General features: G+C 41.5%; 2 protein-coding genes across 4 annotated transcripts in view; one reads left to right on the top strand and one right to left on the bottom strand.

Annotated features, from left to right (window-relative positions):
* The window catches only part of LOC306940377 (MAM domain-containing glycosylphosphatidylinositol anchor protein 2), a 388778-nt gene that overhangs the window by 74349 nt on the left and 291938 nt on the right, over positions 1 to 22491 (top strand). The window lies entirely within an intron of this gene.
* LOC306940521 (low choriolytic enzyme-like) lies at positions 1553 to 6792 on the bottom strand (the record flags this gene model as incomplete). The annotated part of the gene is made up of 8 exons (XM_079525620.1): positions 1553 to 1826; positions 2302 to 2383; positions 3245 to 3426; positions 4802 to 4922; positions 5341 to 5487; positions 5943 to 5996; positions 6337 to 6370; positions 6724 to 6792. 8 exons carry the CDS (start codon positions 6790 to 6792, stop codon positions 1553 to 1555), a joined length of 963 nt encoding a protein of 320 aa, XP_079381746.1.

The raw sequence follows: 22491 nt of genomic DNA, 5'->3' as shown, positions 1-22491 counted from the left end.
AAACCTCATATGTCCAAAACTGTTACTTTTCGGGATTCAAATTCAAAAACAGCAAAAGCAGCAGATCGACAAGCTCAAAACGTGTCGCTTCACGCCGCATTTTGAGCTTGCGGATCTGTTACTTTTGATGCTTTGTGTGATGCTGTAGTATGATCAACTGGGGCGTTTTATTTACAAAAAAACACAAAGTTAAAATATGGAGATAAGGGGTTACTGCCTGACGGCAACGATATGGACTGTGTAGTCTATCAAGAATGAAACGTTTACAATTGGTATCCTTCACAGGGCATTATGTCATGGCTCTGTAGTGTGTCCATGTGCAAAAGGGTAAAGAGTCGAGCAGGAGTCATTAATCCAATATGTCGTAGTACTATGCTTAACACCCCGAACGCCCAGGGTTATTTAATCCATTAAATCATAGCGCCCAGCGATTTATAGCAGCGGAGCACATTTAGCGACGGACCAGATGCTATCCCGGATGTGGCTGAAGTAGCTAGATGTAGCCAAAACATTATATCTAGAGGCTCAAAGTCGTCCTTTGAGTGGTTAAAAGGGTAACCGGAATTCTCACCCCAAAACACGCACGCCCCCATTTATTTTTGCCAACCGCACGCTGGGGCGGTTCTTGTATTCTTGTAACCTATTTGTTTTTAGGTTAGGCATAGTTCTACTGAGGTTAAGGTTAGGAATAGGGTTAGATTTTGGCACCGTTTTACTGAGGTTAAGGTTAGGAATAAGGTTAGCTTTTTAGGCATAAAGCTAACCTTAACTTTATGATTAGGTTACATTTAAGAATACCAGGTAGAGACAGTTCCCAAGGTCACTGGATTTGCGCCTGGGACGACTGTGTTTTGGGGTGAGAGTTTTGGTTCAAAAGCGTTTTGTTAAAAGGCATCTGACATGGTTTCACAGAGAGTACATGACAGTAGTCCATGTGAACTCCAAGAACAGGCCAGGGTCTCATGCTTTGTTGTAGAGCCTGGAGGCTAGTAGGCTCATTGATGATTTTTGAACGACAACGCGTTCACTGAATAAACAAACGAGAAGATGGCCCACCACGCTCAGTGTGCTTTCATCTTCAAAGAGTCAAATAATTGCAACTTGTGTCATTTTGTTTGCTTGCTTTTTTATTTATACATATTTCACAGTAACAGAAACAAATTGACACTTTCCATGACAGCATAAATTACATTAGATGAATGTGTGAAGTTACCTCACCCTGGCGCACATTGTTGGCTCGTATATGCGCAGAGACGTTTAGCGTTAAATGTAATTACAGTCACGATGCAGCAGTTAGAACTGCAAATTAACTCACTATGTTTTATCGTCCGGAACATTAATGGCTTTAAAATGTATGCATTGGCAAGTATTCCAAGAGAAGCTTCTCTACAGTGTGAATGTACAGTATACTGTATATAGTGTAGTGTCATGCAATGCAGATTTAAACAAGATTAATACACCCATTAAGTGTACAGTGTTATAATGCTCTGAAATGTATATAGAGGGTATGCGCCTGCATAAAGTGAGTGGCAAATCGAGTGGCAAAGTGAGTTTAACGTTGTTGATCGAACAGCCTTGACTTGTAGAATGCCAGCGGTTTCTTGACCTTGAGCTTGGCCGCCTTCTCTCGTTCTTTCTTCTCCTTGGCCTGCCTCGCCGCCTCAGCTTGCCTCTGCTGCTCTTTGGTGCTCTTTGGCGGGCACTTGTAGAGCTTGTTGACCCTCAGCACGTCTATGTCGGACATGCCATTCCTCTGCCCGATCCGGACGTTGGCGTTGGGGATGGGCGTGATGGTCTCCAGCCGCGCGCTCTTGGAGAAGGCGGTCCTACGGAGAGGGGAAGCAAGAGGATTAACGTAAGCATTAAGAAAAGGAAAAAGAAAACAAACGGCTGGAGTGGATTTAGAGACGCAGGAGCTGAGACGGGGGAGGGGGGGTCAGGGGTGGCCTAGATGCAGTAGTTAGTGTGGCGATAGCCTCGGAAACCGCATGCGGTTTGTTTTCAAAGGAAAAAAAAGTCTGGGTGAACGAGGCAGAACGAGGCAAAAAGATTTACAGTAGTCGCTGAATATGTTTCGTAATAGTGTTAGTCGACAAAATCAACACTGGGTGGAAAGTTACGGAAGTACATGCATACTTGCGCAATGTACTTTTTTTTGGATTGTCTGTACTTTAAGTATTTGTACTACATTTCAAAGACACATATTGCTCACAATGCAAAGCATGTACAGTAGATCGGCCCAATGTTTGCCCAGAATATGGACGCTAGGTCAATGTGGCTTAAGTGTTCCTTTGCCTTTACCTTCCGTAGTGCATTACAGAAGTGTAGTCGTATGGAGTGTCCAGATTGTTGGTCTCCTGCTTCCGGAAGTTGTTGGTGAAATCTGATGAGGCAAAGGAGACTGTGTCAAGGTGGACCAACATTCACTTTAATACGGTTGTATTAGTCCTGGACTTAAACTCATTTTAAAGATCAATGAAACCCTTGGCTAATTTTGTATTATTATTTTATTATTGTTGTTATTTTTCAGTTCAGAGTAAAAACTACAGCAGGTAAAACATACTACAGGACTGACCTTGTAGTATGGTGTAAGCGACATAACGGCTGTGTTGGATGTAGGTGTGTGTTGTCAATACTTTGTTTGCACAGTGGCACACCTTAATGTAACACGGCCATTATCAATTCGATTCACTGCAGCTGTGTTACTTACTGCACTAGCCTGCCGTGTTTTTAATCTGCTGTAGGGAAGGATTTAGATAAGGGTCTCTAACCTCTTCAGCCCCCCAGAAAGAATGATTATAATTCTACTTGAACTGGGGACCCCCACCCTGACAGGGACTTGGAATTGTACGAATTAGTTTGACTCTGTTCCACAGATAAATATTGTGAAAAACACAAGGTTTGTCAAATTCGACACACGCGTTCCACACCACACAGGGAGGGCAGTGCCTGGTGTCGAGTCCGTCAGATACACCGTTGTCCAGAACCAGCACAACAGCCTCTGCCCGGGATCTGGACCTGATCACCCCTATATCTCCATATATGGAGCTGGCCTGTTCTGACATCACATGTGTTCTGACATCTGCATATAGACTCCATATTTGGGCATGCCTAACAAAGAACTCCATATATGGGCATAAAAGGGACACAGACATAATGACTAGGAGGGGCATTTATTTCCAACTTCGTTCCAAGTGGGCCAGTGCCCGACGGGCACCGCTCTAGTATTGCTTAATTCCCTTACACTTGGACTGGATGTTCTCGTAGTTGATCCGGACGTGCTCGTCGCGGTCGCTGCGGCTCTGCTCGTGCTGGAAGCCCAGCGCGTGGAGCAGCTCGTGTTGCACCACGCCGTGGTGCACGCAGCCGTACTTCTGCAGCGACACCACCTGCTTGCCCCCCGTACGCCCCAGTGACGAGTAGCACCTAGAGAGAGAGAGAGAGAGAGAGAGAGAGATTAATCAGTATTGTAACCAGTGGTGGGGAAAGTACTCACATTTTTTACTTAAGTACATATCAATACTGCAATGTAGAAATACTCAAAATGTACTTCAAAGGTAGAAAGTACTCATTATGCAAAATGTCCTGTCTTGTTTCACAAGTTTTCAGAGAGAGAGAGAGAGAGAGAGAGACTACTTCGCCGCCTGGAGACCAATCGCATTTTGCAAATAATTGCGTGTTTGATTCATGGTGTTTGGAGCCGTGCAGTCTGGCAAGGGTTTATTGCGTTAGGGCATTCAGATTAGAGACGCTGGAAATTAACTTTCAAATACAGTCCTGACTCTCGGGATTTTCATTTCATTACATTTCCGGAAGTTATATTTCATTGTGTCCACTCGTCTGGCATCAACATACTGTATAGGATCAAACAAACTTATATAAGCATACTGTAAGAGAACGCATTAGTGTAAATAAAACATTTTACTCTCTGGCACTCTAAAGCACTATAACTGTAACTATAACTATAAAGCTATAGTTTTAATAATCGTACTAACTCAAGTGGAGTCCACACACCAACAGCTATAATGATGACAGTGCTAAATGACGCACTTAAGCCTCACTCAGACCTTTACTGCATTGCTGTATGCTTGTTGGATGAATGTTGTGTAGTGTCATGGCCGCCCCAATGCATTTCCAATGGGAGTCACATGGTTTGACCCAACATTTGTGTTGTATGAGGGGGAGGGGCGCAGTCGAAACACAGCCGAAAGCCAGACAACAGCTTGTAGTCCAAAATGTGGACTACAAACCATGTGACTTCCATTGGAAATGCATTGGGGCGGCCATGACACTACACAACATTCATCCAACAAGCATACAGCAATGCAGTAAAGGTCTGAGTGAGGCCTTACAGTGCTTGGTGTGGGCTGCCCTTAACCCAATAAGACCAGAGGGCCTGATTCTACAAAATGTCTTCTAAAGTTCTGACAGTTTTCTGAACAACTTATCAGTGCTGCTCAAACTATTTCATGTCAAGGACCCCCAGAATGATCTGTATTTAGTTGCGGACCCCCATCCGAAAATGTTTTGTTCCAGGGACCCCCCCCCCCCCCCCAGCAGCAAATATTTGAGGTGAAAACGTGTGCTGTGAAAGAATATATATTCAAAGTTTTGCACACGTTTTCACGATTTTTCAAAAATAGCAGATCTACAAGCTCGTAGCACGGCATGACACAGGCTAAAAAAGTGACACCGATGCGTTCCAGGTCTATAGCTATCGTGATGCTCCTGGGAATGCGTTCAGCGTTAACAAGTGTGCAAGTCGTGAACGGCCGTCGGCCGTGTTGCGCCTTTGCCTCACCCGTATCTGGGTTCGATGCTGAGGTACATCCTCTCCCCGGCGGGACGGGGGACGAAGCGGACGCACGTCTTGGAGTGGAACTCCTCCATGGCCCCCAGGATCACTTCCCTCTCGGCCGAGTCTGCAAAAAGCATAGAGGAGAGCCATGCGGCAAGATGTGTCAGCACAACGTGTGGAATGACTAATGGATCTAATTCTAATCAATTAAAACACCCTTATAATAGATCATTTTATAAAATAATCGCTTAAAATATTGATCACTATTATCACTAAGTATGCCATCATAGATTAATTATTAATTATTTAATCAAAAAGTTAAAGTTTTTCAGAAAATAATGTGTTGCTGTTGCTCAGAAATTAACCTCCATATCTCCATAAATAATTCTTATTCTTATTCTTATTTTAATTAATGCCCTACTTATTTAGACATGTACCATGTTAAACATTGACTCTAGGCGATTATAGGAAACCTTACTGTATTTGGAGATGTACCATGTTAAACATTGACTCTATATCATTTATATTATAGGAAACCTTACTGTATTTGGAGCTGAAGGTGAATGGGACCTCCACGTTGCCGTTGGCTGACTTTGGCCACGTACAGTCGAAGTATGTGCTGAAGCATTTCATAGCATTCCTTTTTCTGGAAACAAATATGTCTCCCTCCATCAGAAAGTCCCTAGACCCTGTAGTCAGAGATAACACAACACAGATGAGGTTGTCAGCCAGGTTGTCAGCCAGACATCATTAGCTTCAAGGTTTTCTTTATATGTGATACGGGTAAACGTTGGGTAAACCTTAATAGTGTGTGAGATTTATAGATTTTGGGGCATAAATAATATATTAGACGCTTTTATTCCAGAATTGATACTGTACACTGTACAAAACAAATGTGAACAAACTGTACAAAATAAACTTTCAAAAGGGCAAAAGGGCAGCTAGGTGCTTTAGGACCACTTGGTGTCTATCTGCACGTCCCTGACTATGTAACCTTTTTTCCAAAGTAAACGTAGCTCACAAGCCCTTTCGATAAAACAATCCTATCAAACGGCCCTAATGCATCAAACTGTATAATGGAAAGGGTTGAGCATCAATGCCATAGTTCCTGTATAAGTGTCATGTTTCCTGTCAGACTACTAACCGTTGTTCATGGTCATGATGATGTCTGTGAAGTCCTCTTGTCCCAGCAGCTCCTCTGTACAGTAGAAGACAAATACAATAAATAATCATATTTGAACAGGGGGGCATTTGAAAACATTTGAAAAAAGAATCACATTTGACTTGAAGCATTACATTTAGTTTAACTCTCATAGTATAGTGTGTTGGTTACTTTTGATGCAGTAATGGTCTAGATACGATAGATAGATAGATAGATAGATAGATAGATAGATAGATAGATAGATGGATAGAGATGGATAGAGATGGATGGATGGATAATACATAGAACCACTGGCGTATATAGTGTAATATATAGTGTATATAATGTCATGAAGACAGAAATGCAGAAATGATCCGGCATAGACGAGAGCACTTACCGTGACCATGACCGTGGCCGTGTGTACCCTGGTGCTGTGACGGAAAGAAAAGACACGGTCAATGTTTCATACATCACCCACACTACCGTGGACAGTACGGGTGCAATTGAACTAATCCATTTGTTTTGTTTTGATTTTTTTTGGTGGGGAAAGATGATCTTCCCTTAACCACTTTCAGCCTGGCATCAACATTTTGGCCATTTGATTTTAGGCGAAAACATTCTAGGCTTAAACATTCCCCCAAAATAGGGAAAATAGCAGATGTGACGTAATAAATCGGCCGCTGTAATTGATGTATAACAGACAAACCGATTAGAATAATCACAAAAATGTAAACTATACAGTTGATAGTATAGTGCCAGTTTGAGCCATCAGGCAGGTTCTTACCTGGTGTGTGTGAGAGTGTCCCAGGAACAGCATGAGAAGAAGGGGCAATATGGTCGCTTTGAGCTCCATGGTTCTCTTGGTTGTCAGGTTCAGGTGAGGATGTTCCAGATGTGAGCTGCTGCTGGAGGACTGATGCTGAGGGTCTGCTGAGGACCGGGCCTTTTATACTGGACCGGTCACTAAGGTGTGGCTGAGTGGAGGGATTATAGAGGGATCAGTGGGGGTCTGTCTTAGACACACACAGTGTAGTCGGAACTGTTTGTGTGTGTGTGTGTGTGTGTGTGTGTGTGTGTGTGTGTGTGTGTGTGTGTGTGTGTGTGTGTGTGTGTGTGTGTGTGTGTGTGTGTGTGTGTGTGTGTGTGTGTGTGTGTGTGTGTGTGTGTGTGTGTGTGTGCGTGCGGCCAGAAGTATCGGCATACTTGAAGTAAGGACAGGACTATTAAACGGTTTTACTATTATCCGTGAATTTAAAACATGGACAGAATTAATTAACTGTAGAGGCTCTGTGAAAAAAGAAAGAAGCGAAAGATGTGAAAATACGTTTTTTTTATTACAGTTGAAGTGCTTTGAAGGCAGAGGTCCTGCAGCCCCGCATGGATGTTTAAATATGTACTTTTTTATGTATTATTCATCATTTTGTATGTATTATTTAGCTACTGCGTTGTTTGGCTGCTGCATTGTTCGTGTTTTGCTTCGTGATTTTATACATGTGGAATAAATGCATGCATGATCATGATCGTAAAACCACTTATTATTAGTTGTATTTATTGTCATCCAAATACATAAAAAGCATGAATGACCAAAGTTTTGCTCCACTGGCTTACAGATTACCCAGAGTTAAAATGGTGCAAAAGAAAAAATGCAATACTACAGTACTAATATCACCACTTATACAATAAAATCACCTATAGACAGTGGTTCTCAAACTTGTGCATGTCAAGGAGGCTCAAAGTGATATGTTTGGCTGAAGACCCCCACTTCAAACATATTTTCAGGGACCTCCAGAAGCAAAGATTTGAGTTGAACACATTTTCATGGTTTGTTTATACGTGTGAAATATGGTTAAAGTGGTTAAAATGATGTGACGCTATATGATAACACATTTAGCTGGGGGAACTACTGAGGGACCCCTGAGGTTCCCCGGACCCCACTTTGAGAACCAAATCGTCAACACTTTTCAACCTATGTTCATATAATTGGTCCTCAATAATGATGATGATAAAATAGCACAATTCTTTTCTAGGCCTACTCAGTCCATGTCTCATGTTTTGCAGTAACAATCAAAAGCTACAAAGTAAAGCTGTCAAATTATTGTCGTGGAGTAAAACATTCAATATTTGCCTCCGAGATTATAGTGATGGTGATGGTAAATGCACTTAGGCTACTGTCCACCACTTATTAGACGTAGGGCAGGGGGAATCAACACTCTTTTTCTGTGTGCGTGCGTGCGTGCGTGTGAGCGCGCGAGCGCGCACGCCTTAGACACACATCTGATGGGAGGTCACTGCCCGCTATTCCAACATAGGGATAATCTCATTGTGAGGGGATTAAAGTGACCACAGGCTTTAGCATCAGATATCACACAGCCTCCACTGATCCAGGGTCACGCCTTAGAGATGCACCATATTGAGAGGGAACTAGGGTGGGGGTTATTTTCTCGGATTAATATGATGTGGAAAACGGTGTTGATTTTGTCGAGTAAAATTATAACCAAAAATGGTCTTTGGCTACCTTTTGTGTCACAGATGAGAACAGATGACAAAAAAGCTATGATGACTAAAACTGAGACTAAATATATTGACAATCGTCAACAGATAAAAAGCTAGACGGGAGGGGCTAGTGGTGGAGGAGATCCAGTAGAAGTTTGGTTGTGCTCGGGTGTTGCACTCTGAAATTAGCAGATCTACAAGCAAGTGAAAACCATCCATTTCAATGGCATCACAGCCCGCCAAAAATAAAAATTTATTTAAAATAAATATCTTATATTTGGTCGACTAAATCATCATTTCAGATGACTTAACATAATTTTATTCAAATGACTAAACTAAATCAAACTGACTGTCAAAATCAATACTGGTGGAAAAGCATTTCACTGAGTAAAATCTGTCTGTTTTCTCCCCACAATGAATCTACTCTGGCATTTAAAGCATAATGAAACAGTCGGGTTAGAATTCAAACTAAACGTCTACAATTGCCTCTTCAGCCCTCCAGATTGATGTTATGTTGATCAAAAGTAGTCCAATTTTAGAGTCTTGTCCTTTTTGGTGTCAAAATGGACAGATAAATGCTACGTGTTTTTTTTTTTTTTTTTTTTTAAACATGTCTTGAAACTAATTTTAACTCCTTGACTTTTTACACAGCTTGAGAGTGCCTATTTCTATTTTCAGTCTTATTGTTCTTAATGTATTCTGGTCATTGCTTTTTTTTATGCGAGCCTCCTTTTTTGCCAACTCTGATGTTTTTTAAATGTGCTTTTATAAATAGAGTTGGATTAGATTGGACTAGAATGCACTCTGAGAATTTATGATGTGTAGAGCGGTGGATGTCAAAGTGGGGTCTGGGGACCCCCCTGCGGTCCAGCAAAAAATATTAGACACCAAATGGACCTTACAGGTCTGTAACTCAGAGTGTACAAATGAAACCACATGGACTTACCGGTCCATGTGGTTCTATTAGTACACTTTTGTGGGGGTCTGTGGTCTAACGTATATCAAACTGGGGGGGGGGGATTAGAATTAAATTACATTTATAATCACTCGTGTAGAGTTCTCACTAGGACAGAAAGACCCCAAGATGAAGATGGCGTGAACCTACAGTACAGTACATAATAGTCATAAATAGTAGTGATACTAATACGATTTTGTTTATTCTTTATGATCAGTACTTTAATTTGATTTTTTTTTTTACAAATAAACAGAAAAAACAAACAAGCAACAACAACAACAACAGAATACGTATGCATGGACATTATGTATGAACACAAAAACATTATATAAAACAATGATAGACAAGATAAACAAATAAAAATACAAATAAATCAAATTAAAAGTTTAAATTAGTTTACACGACCAAACACGCAGCATCATCAACCGTATCATATGTATACTAAGACAGTAAACAATCAAAAGGGCATTGCCTGACCATGGATACGATTTAGTTTATTCTGTGTCTTGTACTAAATTAAGTGAAAAATCTGAGTTACACTCAGACTTAAGTGCGATGTCAAGCAAACGGCATGCAAAAAAGCATGAATTAGACTCTGAACCCAACCCCTGAACCTGACTTCTAAATGCAGAATATTTTCCTAATTGTAACACGTAACCATAAAAACAAACATTTCTCTTGTTAGGACCAGGTAAATTGTCCTCACAATGTCGATTTCCCTAGCCAATCTGTTGTGGAGACATTTGACCCTCACAAGTAGCGCGCGCGCGCGCGCGCGCGCACACACACACACACACACACACACACACACACACACACACACACACACACACACACACACACACACACACACACACACACTGTCGGGTGTGATGATCTATTTGCAGAGCGGCTCCCATCTAAAGCCTGTTGATTCAAGTGACCATAATAATAATGGCTCAATTAGCGAGCGAGCTGTAGAGTGTCGTAATCACCGGTGAAGCGGACCGTCTCAGACGCTGTGTGGCGGTCGTCCGGACACCTCGTATCTCCACATTTAAACCTTTTCGTGTTTTTGTTTCGTAAGTTAATGCTCTACCTCGACCTACTACAGTGTCACGCAAAGGTAGCAATAGTGACTGAGCTTGTAGATTGGAAATTTTATTTGCTGTGTTTTTTCTTTTTAGTTGAATCCTGATAAGAGTAACTGTTTGGGACATATGACTGGTTTCCACCCGATGCAGACGAATGTACTAGCAGCTTGTATAGTGTCCGAAAGCCAATTAACAGTAAAAGAATATGACAAAAAAAGAAGAAAAAAAATCCCAGACGTGTTAATGTTTACTAGAATGAATGTTCAGATTTACTCCGTCTCGTAAATCAAGCGGGAGATTCGATTGAACGTTTATTCGGGGCAGAGACGAACGAGGTTCTAGGTTTCACGAGGCTGTAAAGGTTTTTTTAGGGTTGGGTTTCACACCGGAGTCAAGGCCACGGCAGAGAAGGCCTCCATCAAAGAGCCATTTTATATGACGTGGCTCCCTAACCTACATCACCATAATATGGGCATTTATTGCAGGGGAAACAACACGTTTGGTCTGTCGCTCGCTCGCTCGCACAAGCGTGTGTGTGTGTGTCTGCGTGCGTGCGTGTGTAAAACACGCACAAGCTTACACAATACTTTTCGTTTTTCGTCGACTAAACCTATGGCGAAAAATGTTCGACTACCTTTTTTCACGAACACTAAATAAAAACTAAGCTAAAACTAAGACTAAATATACTGACAATTTCGTCGACAAATAAAAACTAGACTAAAATGTAAGGGAGGGACTTGTGGAGAAGAGATCCAGAAGAACTACCGGTAAATGACAAGTCATATTGTGTTTGGTTATGCTCAGGTGTTGCACTCTGAATCTCTGTAGCTGATCTACACGCTCACAATGAGACGTTGTGAACTTGTAGATTGGCTATTTTCAGCATGCAATCGTGTAAAAAAAAAAGTGTAAAATCAGCCATTATGGCGCCTTGAAGACTTGCCAACATACATATTAAGACATTTTAGACTACAATGTTATATTTAGTTTAGTTGTAACTTAACTAAATTAAGTTTTATTCAAAAGATATGACTAAAACTAAATCAAAATTTGCTGCTAAAAATCAACACTGTGAGAGCCAAATGTCCCTAAATTGTCCGCACAAGTATAGTAGAATTTGAGAAACCTAGATATCCGAGGACCATTTCCCTGGTCTTCACAAGAACAATGAATGTTTGTTGTAGGTTTAAGGGCTGGGGTTAGAGTTATATGCCTGATTTATACTTGGTTACGTGGTGGTATATATCTCACACAGGAAAATAGCAGATCTATTTTCGATGCTGTCCTAAAATGTCTACGTCCTCACGTGTATAGTAAAACGTGTCTGTGCCCGTGAGAGAGCGTATACGTGTGTGGGAGGGGTGGTGAGAGAGAGAGAGAGAGAGGGTGGGGGAGAGAAAGTGAATGCATGAAATATGAGCTCCCATGCACATTATCAAATGGCAAACTCGCTGCGTTTGGGCAAAACATTCACCACCGCTCTGAATACAAAATATGCCGTCCATGTGAATGATGTGGATCCAAAGAGATTTTGACTCGATGGCAGTGGCGGGGTGGGATTTATTTGAGTGAGATAATTCCCAGGGAGGTCGCGGCGAGTGAGAAGCGTCCTATCTCTTTCGAAACACAATCCACGCGGCTGGGGAGCGATCGATTGGGTAAACTCAAGCAGTCGCTCTGGCAGGGTGGGTGGGTGGGTGGGTGTGGGGTGTTCTTAAACGAGTGCATCCACAGACGCCTCAAAAGGCAGCACCAGCCAGTGGTGGGAAAAGTACTCGCATGTTTTGTAAAAGTGTCAATACTGAAATGTAGAAATAAAAGTCCAGAATTAATTAAAATATTAAAAGTACAAAAATATTTATTGGCATCACAATGGTTTTTTTTCAATGTTTTGTGCCATGCAGGAACCCTCAGAAGAGAAGATTTGTACAAGCTTGCAGTGTGGCACACAGTGACATGCTGTGAGCTTGTAGATCTGCTATTTTTGAATAGCCAACATATAAAATATGCATAATGTTGTTAAAATGATTGCCTATTAACTAATTGCGCTGGGGTCCCCGTCAGACCCCATTTTGATAAGCACTGTTCTATGGAGATTTCATAATGTGTGTGTCTGTGACCACGTGATCCTTTTTCCATATGTCCATGATGTGTGCCAGAATGGGATAACTGGGTGTGGGTGGACAGGTAATCCAATTTGTGTCGTAAAGTCCCTCCACAGCGGGGAATAATGGCCGGGGATGTATGGCCTATCCATTCTTCTCCAGTTTTACTCCTACTACCTCACACGCAAGAGATATACCTCTTATCCTGTCGCACTCGGTGGTGGGAAAAGCACTACATTTGTTTACTTAAGTAAAAGTATGGATACAGCAATGTAGAAATACTCTGTTGCAAGTAAAAGTCAGAAATTCAAAATGTACTAAAGGTACAAAGGTATTCATAACAAGATGTACTTAAAGTACCACAAGTGGAAAGTACTCATTTATGCAGAATGTCCCATGAGTAAAAGTACAATGTTTTCATTTGAGAATGAGATGAAGTAAAAGTACTGAAAATTGGAAATTCTCCAATAAAGTAAAAACTCCTCAATATGGTACATAGTACTTGAGTAAATGTACTTAGTTACTTTATACAAGTTGTATGGCCTATCCATTCTGCTGAGCTGTACTCATTCCTCACACTCAAGAGATAGTCCAGCACCTCTGTTGCACTTCAGTAGATGTAGCATGAAATTATATTTGTTATTCTCCCTCTCTGTCACTGTCAAGTGTTGTGAAGGGTAGTTATTTCTTTTCTTCTTTTTTTTTCTTTCTTTTTTTTATCAGTTTAGTACCATAACCAAATTAAAGCCTTTTTTTTTTAATCTCATGAGGACAGAAAAAGTCATCCATTATTTGATTTCCTCTGGGCCAGACTACTGTAATTCCATGTGTACCTGTATGGGTACCTGTATGGGTTTGACCCAGTCAACACGATACTGTACTGTACAGCCGCTAGATTGTTAACTAACTGGAAAAAAGAAAAGACAGCATGTTGCATTAAGTACTCTTGCTGGGGACCCCCTGGAACCTCCACTCGGGGTCCCCGGACCCCACTTTGAGAACCGATGACATACAGTGCAGTAGGTCATCCTCTCAATTAGCGCTTTTCAGCACCTCAAAAGCAATTGTCAAATGTCTATTGCTGGCTCTCGTCTCCATCTCACATTAATGGGACATGACAAACTGATGTTGTTTGTTTTTCAAGTCTGACTAAAAGCTATAGAAGATTAAAACAGACTAGTAAGAAACACAGCTGCAGCTAATTAATTTAATAATGCGTGTGCTAGACTTAGGTGTGACCCAGAGCCACGGGTGTGGCTTTGAGCAAACAATAGTAAACAGTATACTGTGTCAATACAAACTTACATCGATCTAACCAAGGATGGTTAATTGAGGAAGATAGATTTAATTCAGTGACCATGGGGCTAAAGAATGGTTCAGAAGCTGTGTTCAGGTTCCCTCTCCCATAATAGACTCCAGTCTCCTAAGACGTAGGCCACCTACTTATGAATATCGGAGATGGCATCATGGCATGTCTTTTTTTGTTTTTTTGTTGGGGTTTTTTATCGCATTCCTAAGCCAATGATTTGACCAGCAGTGGTTCCCTATGGAGACACAAAGGAGACTTGGTGTGTCTCCATAGGGAGTATAGGGAGCATAGCTCTGGTCATCAAATTAAAACAAAAACAAAAACAAAACAATACCCATGAATTCAAGTCCCCATTGGGTGACTAATTGATAGGAAAAAAAGTAATTTCGGTTGTGAAATATCCCTTTTAATCTGATGAGCTGCAGCTGTGATGCTTCACACTGCATCACAGTGTACTACGAGGTCAGTCATATATGCAGCCTAGCCATGTTTTTACCTGCTGTAGTTTTTAACCTGAACTGTAAAAAAAACTAACTAGGGTCAAAGGGTCACCTCCCTTGGTAACACTTTACTCTAAGGGGCAAAACCACACACTTAATTAACGCTTGATTAACGATGAATGAATGATGAACTCATTCATCCCCCCTGTGTGGGGGAGTAGGTGTTACAAGGGGTGGAGCCCCGAGGGGGAGGGAGGCAGTAGCCAATGAATTTGCAGGGGAAAAAAACATGCATTTTATCTCAAGTCTGCTTGTGTGGTAGGTCGGCTTTATGCCGTCACGCAAGTGTTAATAGCGAATTACCTGTATGAATGTGCCACATCAAGTAAATCCTATTGCACAGATGACCATTTCAAATTCAATTTAAACTTTTCTTAAGGGGCTTCTCACACCAAACGCTATAACTATAACGATAACTATTACTATCGTTCACCAACCGTGCCGTCCTCTTCAATTACAATGATAGAGTTATAGTGCTTGCTGTGAATGGCCCTTCTTTAGCCTGAGGTTTTTTTGTCAAGTCCACTCTTAAATGCATTTTAATGTCCTCTTTCTGCATCTTAATCAGTTTAAGTTCTACTTGCACTCCTTATGTGGCTATAACGGTTATCATTTCTTTGTGTTCTATCTTCTTTTTCCGTTTATTTTCCGGTTGTTATTCTTGTGTGTCTTCTCTCGTTGGTCCTGCTGTGAACTCGCGTGTTCCTCCTTTCCTTTATTCACAGTCTGCTTTGTGTTGTTAATCCATCCCGCCTCAGCTGCCTGCGAAGCACTTTGTGTCAACTCTCCCGTGTTGCTTTTTAAAATGCGGCGGATAAATAAAAGTGACTCGACTTGACTTCTATTGTCCATATATCCTGTTAACCAAAGACACAGCGGCTCTCCAGACAACCTTTCCGAGCTGTCAGTGCTAATGCAACCCTGCTGTCGGCGTACGAGACAATGAAAATCAACCTTCATGTATTGGTTTTTGTTTATCTTTTTCTGTTCTTTTATTGGTCTGTTCTCACCATGTCCTCTAATCACCCCCACCAGAGTCTCCTAAAATAAACGCTATACAGTGGTTATTGAGTTCAGCTGGAAGTGCTGCAACTGCAAGCCTGCAAATTGTAAATTGCGCTGCATATTTTCTATATACATACAGTATATGTATATATTATATATTTATAGGCTGTGCTTATTACTGTATGTATATGGGGTTGACACTAATGGTTGACCAACTGCCCGTGGCAAGTAAATAAAACGTTTGGCAAGTGGAGTTTGCTTTAAGGTTGTCGACAGTTAATGACATCCCATGGTTTCCACAAGGCTACGGCCTCACAGTCTATGCATATGTAAACGCAATTCCTGTTTTGTACCATACATACAAATTATGTACAAAAGCAACATGCCCTATTAGCCCTGTGCTATCTCCGACTGCACACCTCTCAGTGTCTGCCTCAATCCGTGTCTCCGACTTTAGTGTGTGGGCCGGGGGGGGCAAGGACAACAGTCAATGAGCTATATCAATTTACTTAATGGACTATCAAACAATGTGCTTAACATTTAGAACCGCTATAGCTGACGCTTGGTGGCAGTGCAGTGCCAAGAAGACTGTACGATGGCTGTGCTGTCGAATGAGACAGATTAGCTTGGTCTGCGTGGTCTGCCTCTCTTGTTTACTAACTGTAGTGCTCTCTGATTGTCTGTGCGATTTGTCTTCTGACCCCACTAAGATGACCCCTCACCTCTCGCTCTCTCTCTCTCTCTCTCTCTCTCTCTCTCTCTCTCTCTCTCTCTCTCTCTCTCTCTCTTAACTTGACCTCATAACTATTCCTTTATTTCTCATACATCAACAAGAATTACCACTGCTGCTATCCTATTAATAATTTAGCGGACTGTCTGTCAGTTAGTCAGTCAGTGAGAGTACTTCCTTAGCATAGAGCAAGACAGCTGCTCGCTTTCTCCGCCATCTCACAACGCCACGATGCACTACTTTCCACTGCTACTTTCATATGACCGGCTGAGTCATACCAAAGATTATAACAAATAATTACTATTATTATCAAGTGTTGTATTGGGAGGGAAAGTCTGTGAAATATAGCATCATATCCAGGGTGATAGGCCTACAGTCCATCAAGCTGCCTCACACATCAGCCTTTCCAACTACTACTACTACTACTATCAAAAACAAAGTTACAAAGTGCTTGCCGTAAAAACAGAATAAATTTAATCTGACAATAACGTACTGTTACAGCATAACATGGTGAAGTTCAGCGAGAAATAAAACATTCAAAGAATCAAACGATACAAGTACATTTCAAATCACGGAACGGGCCTTCCGACAATTACACTTAGTATTCTGTAGTAGACATAGACGTCAGTCACATAACTACACACTACAGCTTACAATATTTGTTTTGTTGTGCGTTTATACTAGCTGCTCTCACTCTGCTCTCCATCTGGCGTGCAAGGTTCATTCTCCATAACGCGTACAGTATGACTAATGAGTTGTTTTGTATGGCAGTGTGTCACATGCAATAAAGTGCAGTGCACTATGCTGTGTTGTATAAGCTTTGGATTAATCATTTTCTTCCAGCTGTGCTTCTCAAGACAACGCTTCTGATTTGCAGCTGGGAAACAGTGGAGCTTATTGTAATCAGCAACACAAACCAAAAATATGGATTGTTTTAAATACAGGAAGCAATATTGTAGAAACAGCTTTGCATCTTTCTTTCCCACGTGAACCCTATTTTCTGGAAGCAAACATTCTGCGAAAGTAGCCATTTTGCAAGCTCATGACATGTCTATTTTCAGCGACGAGATTGTTGTGGTCAACAAAGTATTATAGGGTTTACTTTAAGGGTAGAGTACGTGATTTTCTTTGGTTAAAATAAGTGTTAAATAGCTCCATATTCTGATAGTACTCATTGCTATAGAGGATAACAGGAGTCTCCATGTCTCTCCACTCCAGCTCTTTATTAAACGTGTCGGAATACCAATTGTATCCAATCAGGATGGAGAACTCGGGATACAGATTAAAAGAGTGAAATTTGAAGTGATGGCATAATATTTATTTGTCTATCCCTTGTACGGTGGTTGGGGCTGTTATTATTTTACCTTATTTGTCAGACTGGGTCTCTGACTGGCACCCCGACGTGAGCTCGCCCCAACAAACCGCTACAAAATATATTTTCTGTTTATTAAAAAGCTGTAGAGACAGGGATACCCCTGTGACTGAACAAACACGCAATGATTACTATCAGAATATAGTGGTTTAACCTTTTAGTCTCTCTCTCTCTCTCTCTCTCTCTCTGTTTATCCGTTCCCCTCCCTCTCTCTCGTCTCCGCGCCGCGGTGCGTTACCTCAACCCGAGGTAATGTAAACACCTTGTTACCCTAATTGACTGAGATTCGAACAAACGGGAGCACATCTATTCAATTTGCACCCTGTCTTAATTGGTGTGAATGACAAGACTCTTAAGAGGCTGTGAAGGAGAAATTAAATCAGTTGTATTATTATTGTAATGGAATTGATTAACCCATTGAGACCTGGAACGCATCCATGTCACGTTAGCGTTTAACCACATTAACCATTAACCCATTTTGGGGCGGGAACCCGTTTTGGTGTTTTAAACATTGTTATAATTTAGCTATTGAAAAATAGCAGATCTACAAGCTCATAGCGCGCCACCGAGTGGCGCGCTATGAACTTGTAGGTCTGCTATTTTTGAAAAATCGTTAAAATGTGCCTCAAATCTTTCCGAAAATTGTCATGATTTAGAAAACTTTTTTTTTTAAATTTCGACGTCAGGCCTGAATGGGTTAAGCCCCCGATCCAGTTGCACAGTCCATGTGGACAATGATCTTGTCGTGATGAATAGGAGTTAACAAGCACTTTACACATTTAGGTGGATTTTGTAAGGGATGCTAATAAGGAGATGGGTAGTGCTGAGTGAAATGTGGTTGACGTGTTGGGAGGTTGTAAAGACCTAATAAGGAGATGGGTAGTGCTGAGTGAAATGTGGTTGACGTGTTGGGAGGTTGTAAAGACCTAATAAGGAGATGGGTAGTGCTGAGTGAAATGTGGTTGACGTGTTGGGAGGTTGTAAAGACCTTGCTTGATGAGCTGGAGGTTATACTACTTATTAATGGTGGAAGAAGGACTCTGATGTTTTACTTTCAGTAAGTAAAATCACACCTGTGTGAACTGAGTGGTGCAACTCCCCTCTCCCCCTGCCTCTCTCTCTCTGTCTCTCTCTCTCTCTGTAATTAGCAGGCAACAGTGCAACACTATCTCTCTCTCTCTCTCTCTCTCTCTCTCTGTTTCTGGCACAACAGCGCCACTTTTGCCCCTACTGGTACTCTAAAAATAGTCACATAGGTTAGGACATAGTCACATAGGTTAGGACGGACATTGCTGTTCCTTGGAGTGGTTGCACCACTCAAAAAGCCTTTAGCCTAGTATAGTGCTGTTCATGTCAGATCCTGTGTGTAAGTGAGACATGACCTTTGACATGATCTAAATTTGTTATAAAAAAGTTATATTGTATTAACATACTCTACCGTGCAGATTGTATGTTATATTGCATTTACATACTACAGGGTGTATGAGTATGTTACTTAGTTCAATTTGACAACATTACATTGTATTGATAAAGACAAAGTTACATCGTGCTGTACAGTACTTGCGTAAAGATACCTAAATGTATTTCCACCTGTGATGCAGCAGAGTGGAATGAGGGTGACATGTTTGCAGCTTGTAAACACCTTGCCTGGTGTCAAGGGAAGTGCTGGAGGTTATACTGCTTATAATGGATTTGAGAAATCAATGATTTAGTAAGAGCTAAATAATTATTATTAACCCCTATAGTGTTCACTATCGATTCTTTTTCGTCTTTTGCTAGAATGCCAGTCGAAAAGGTTAAAGCCCCGACTCATGGCTAATTTTAATGAATAAAACATTTGTGGTAAACCAAACTTTATATGCTAGAGTATGTTAATACAATATACTGTACAGTAACTGGCACACAGAATTCCTGCATGCATATCTTCCCATATCCTTCTCATTAAACTTGCACTTGTTCTGGCTGCCATCCTTGTTTTCTTCATGAAGAATGTTGTTATTATTTAAATAGCCCGGTTAACTTTTACAACTTTAATACAATATTTCAGTGAGGCTTTAAGCTATGGTATTTTGTATTTAACTTTTTGTTCTGTATTAACCACTTGCCAGCATCCATTTTCTGGTGGGGAACATTAGCTGGGGAAAAAAAGAAATTGCTGATCTACAAGGACACAACGTGCATCGCTCAGGGCCAAATTAGCCATTGGCCGGTGGGGCCGTGGCCCAGGGACCCTTCAGGGAAATTGGCCGTTGATTTTGTTAAATTTAGGTCAAAAAGATGATATAAACATGTAAAAACACAAAACGTTTGCGTGCACGCACGCTGTATGTGGACCCCAAAAAGATTAGCGGCCCTCGCGGGGGTTAATCCGTCGTCTCTCTCTGCGATGCGTTGTGTGCTTGTAGATCAGAATCAGAATCGGCTTTATTGTCACAGGTTTACAGAAGTAAAGGAGTCAAACAAGAAACAACAAAATACAAAATATCTACAGTACTGTACATATTTACATTGGTGCCTGTGATGAGCTATATATTTGTTGAGATTTGGTGGAGGAGAAAGAAAAGTGGTCCAGTTAACAGTCTAGAGCAGTCGTTCCCAAACGTTTCAGGTCAAGACCCAAAAGGGACATTAGACGGTTGCCAGTTCGGGCTTGTAGAGCTTGTAGATTGGCTATTTTCACTACTTGTTTGTTTGTTTTTGTTGTAAAACGCATACACATATTTTCTTCTTATTTTTTGAGTGGTGCAACCACTCCTATAGACAGCTATGTGTGTCCCTGGGTCCCTGGGTCTGTCCCTGGCTGGGTGGCTGGGTCTGTCCAAGCACGAAAATAGCGTTATAGCGTTTGTTCACCACCAAGTGTCACTAACACACACACACACACACACACACACACACACACACACACACACACACACACACACACACACACACACACACACACACACACAAAATCTTTTGAAACATTTTAAATGTAGGAAAAGAAAATGGCATTTTTACTTTAGGTTTTGAGACATAAAAATGGGTCTGTGACCCACAAATGTTTCCCGATCCAGTGTTCTTTCTATCTAGAGCAGTGGTTCTCAAACAGTGGTCCGTGGACCACTATAGTGGTCCTTGAGGGGGTTCCAGGTGGTCCCCAGTTAAATGATGGAGAGTTGGTAACCAAATGGACCCTTATAGATCTTTGACCACTATATAGGGGGTTCCAGGTGGTCCCCAGCTAAATGATGGAGAGTTGGTAACCAAATGGACCCTTATAGATCTTTGACCACTATAAGAGGGGGTTCCAGGTGGTCCCCAGCTAAATGATGGAGAGTTGGTAACCAAATGGACCCTTATAGATCTTTGACCACTATATAGGGGGTTCCAGGTGGTCCCCAGCTAAATGATGGAGAGTTGGTAACCAAATGGACCCTTATAGATCTTTGACCACTATAAGAGGGGGTTACAGGTGGTCCCCAGCTAAATGGAGAGTTGGTAACCAAATGGACCCTTATAGATCCATTTGGTTTAATTTCATGCTCTCAAGAGTTAAATTATTGTTAAACATCTGCATGCAAGTCTACACAATTATAGAATGTAAAGATAATTGTTATTTCGATCAAAGTTTCAATACAGCATGGATTTGTGGAAAAAAATTATTAACCGACAACAAAATATAATTTCGTCTCGTGTCTGAGAGGCTAAATCTCATCAAATGGTGGTCCGTGGCTCAAATGCCAAATAAATGATAGGCCTTGATATGAAAAGGGTTGAAAAGCACTGGTCCTACAGGGTTTAAGTGGTTAATAGCACGATCCCCATGGATGAAAAACAGCTCTCTGGAAACAAAAACTCAGTCTCATTAGCTCTCAGTCACTCTAGCTCAGCCAAATGCATGTGATGCCCGTGTGCATGTGCATAATAAGTAGATGTTGTGCCCTGTTAGCTAATCTGTGCATACCAAATTGAATAATAATAATTCTGCACTAGCTTGTGCTGCTGGTTAGTGTTGATTTTGACAGCAAAGTTTGATTTAGTTTGAGCCGTAGCCTTTTGACTTTTACTTTTAGTCACGTTATGATTGAGTCATCTGACATTCTTTAGTCTAGTTTTATTCGACTAAATATCAAAAGACTTGAGTCAACTAAATGTACAGTTGATTTAGTCAACGTAATGGCTGGTTTTACACTTGGTTGCATGCTGAAGATAGTAGATCTACAAGCTCCCAATTTTCAGCGTGCAACCAAAGCATAAAATGACTTGCTTTTTGTTCTACTGGATCTCTCCTCCACTAGTCCCTCTGAAATCGTCAGTATATAGTCATCAATTTTGTTTTCGTCAGTGAAAAAAGGTAGTCAGCAAAAAAAGATCGTCATAGTTTTAGTGGACGAAATCAACACTGCTGCTGGTATGAGTGGACCTGTTATTGCACCTCCCTCATGTGAGAGAGCTCAGCCTGGTGAGTGCTCTCTGAAAACCCATTTCCTGCCTTGGCTTGGAATAATGAGGTGTTACAGCTAGGCTTGCTGGCTGCGACTTACAATGGAAGAGTTATGGATGGCACACGTTCGCTCTGTTTCTCTCTCTCTTGGTCTTTCACGCACGCACGCACGCACGCACGCACGCACGCACGCACGCACGCACGCACGCACGTTTGTGTTACTATATACTTGTAAGTACATTCACATTTTAGGGCATTTTTTTTTGTTTTACAGGCTTACACGCACAAACAAACTAACATCTAACTGTGAACATGAACAAAACTGCAGTACATGCACACACAGCAGGCGCGCACGCACACATATGCACACTCTCACTCACTCAGAGACTGGACATATGCCCCCTGGAGGTGTTATGGATAGGCACGCTAGAGCAGCCAGCCTGCATCATGGGCTTTGATAGGACAAGCAGTTCACTGTGGGCGCTTGTGGCGGCCAATCAGTGGACAGTTTCTTGGCGTCTGCCACTGAACGCAATCTTCAGCGGTGTCTGCCAAGACACTGTCTGCCAAGACGCTATTCCTGG

Source organism: Electrona antarctica (genome assembly GCF_951216825.1).
Source record: "Electrona antarctica genome assembly, chromosome: 17".
NCBI classification, from domain to species: Eukaryota; Metazoa; Chordata; class Actinopteri; order Myctophiformes; family Myctophidae; genus Electrona; species Electrona antarctica.
The sequence above is the reverse complement of the archived record's forward strand: the minus strand, read 5'-3'. Positions and strand labels throughout refer to the sequence as shown.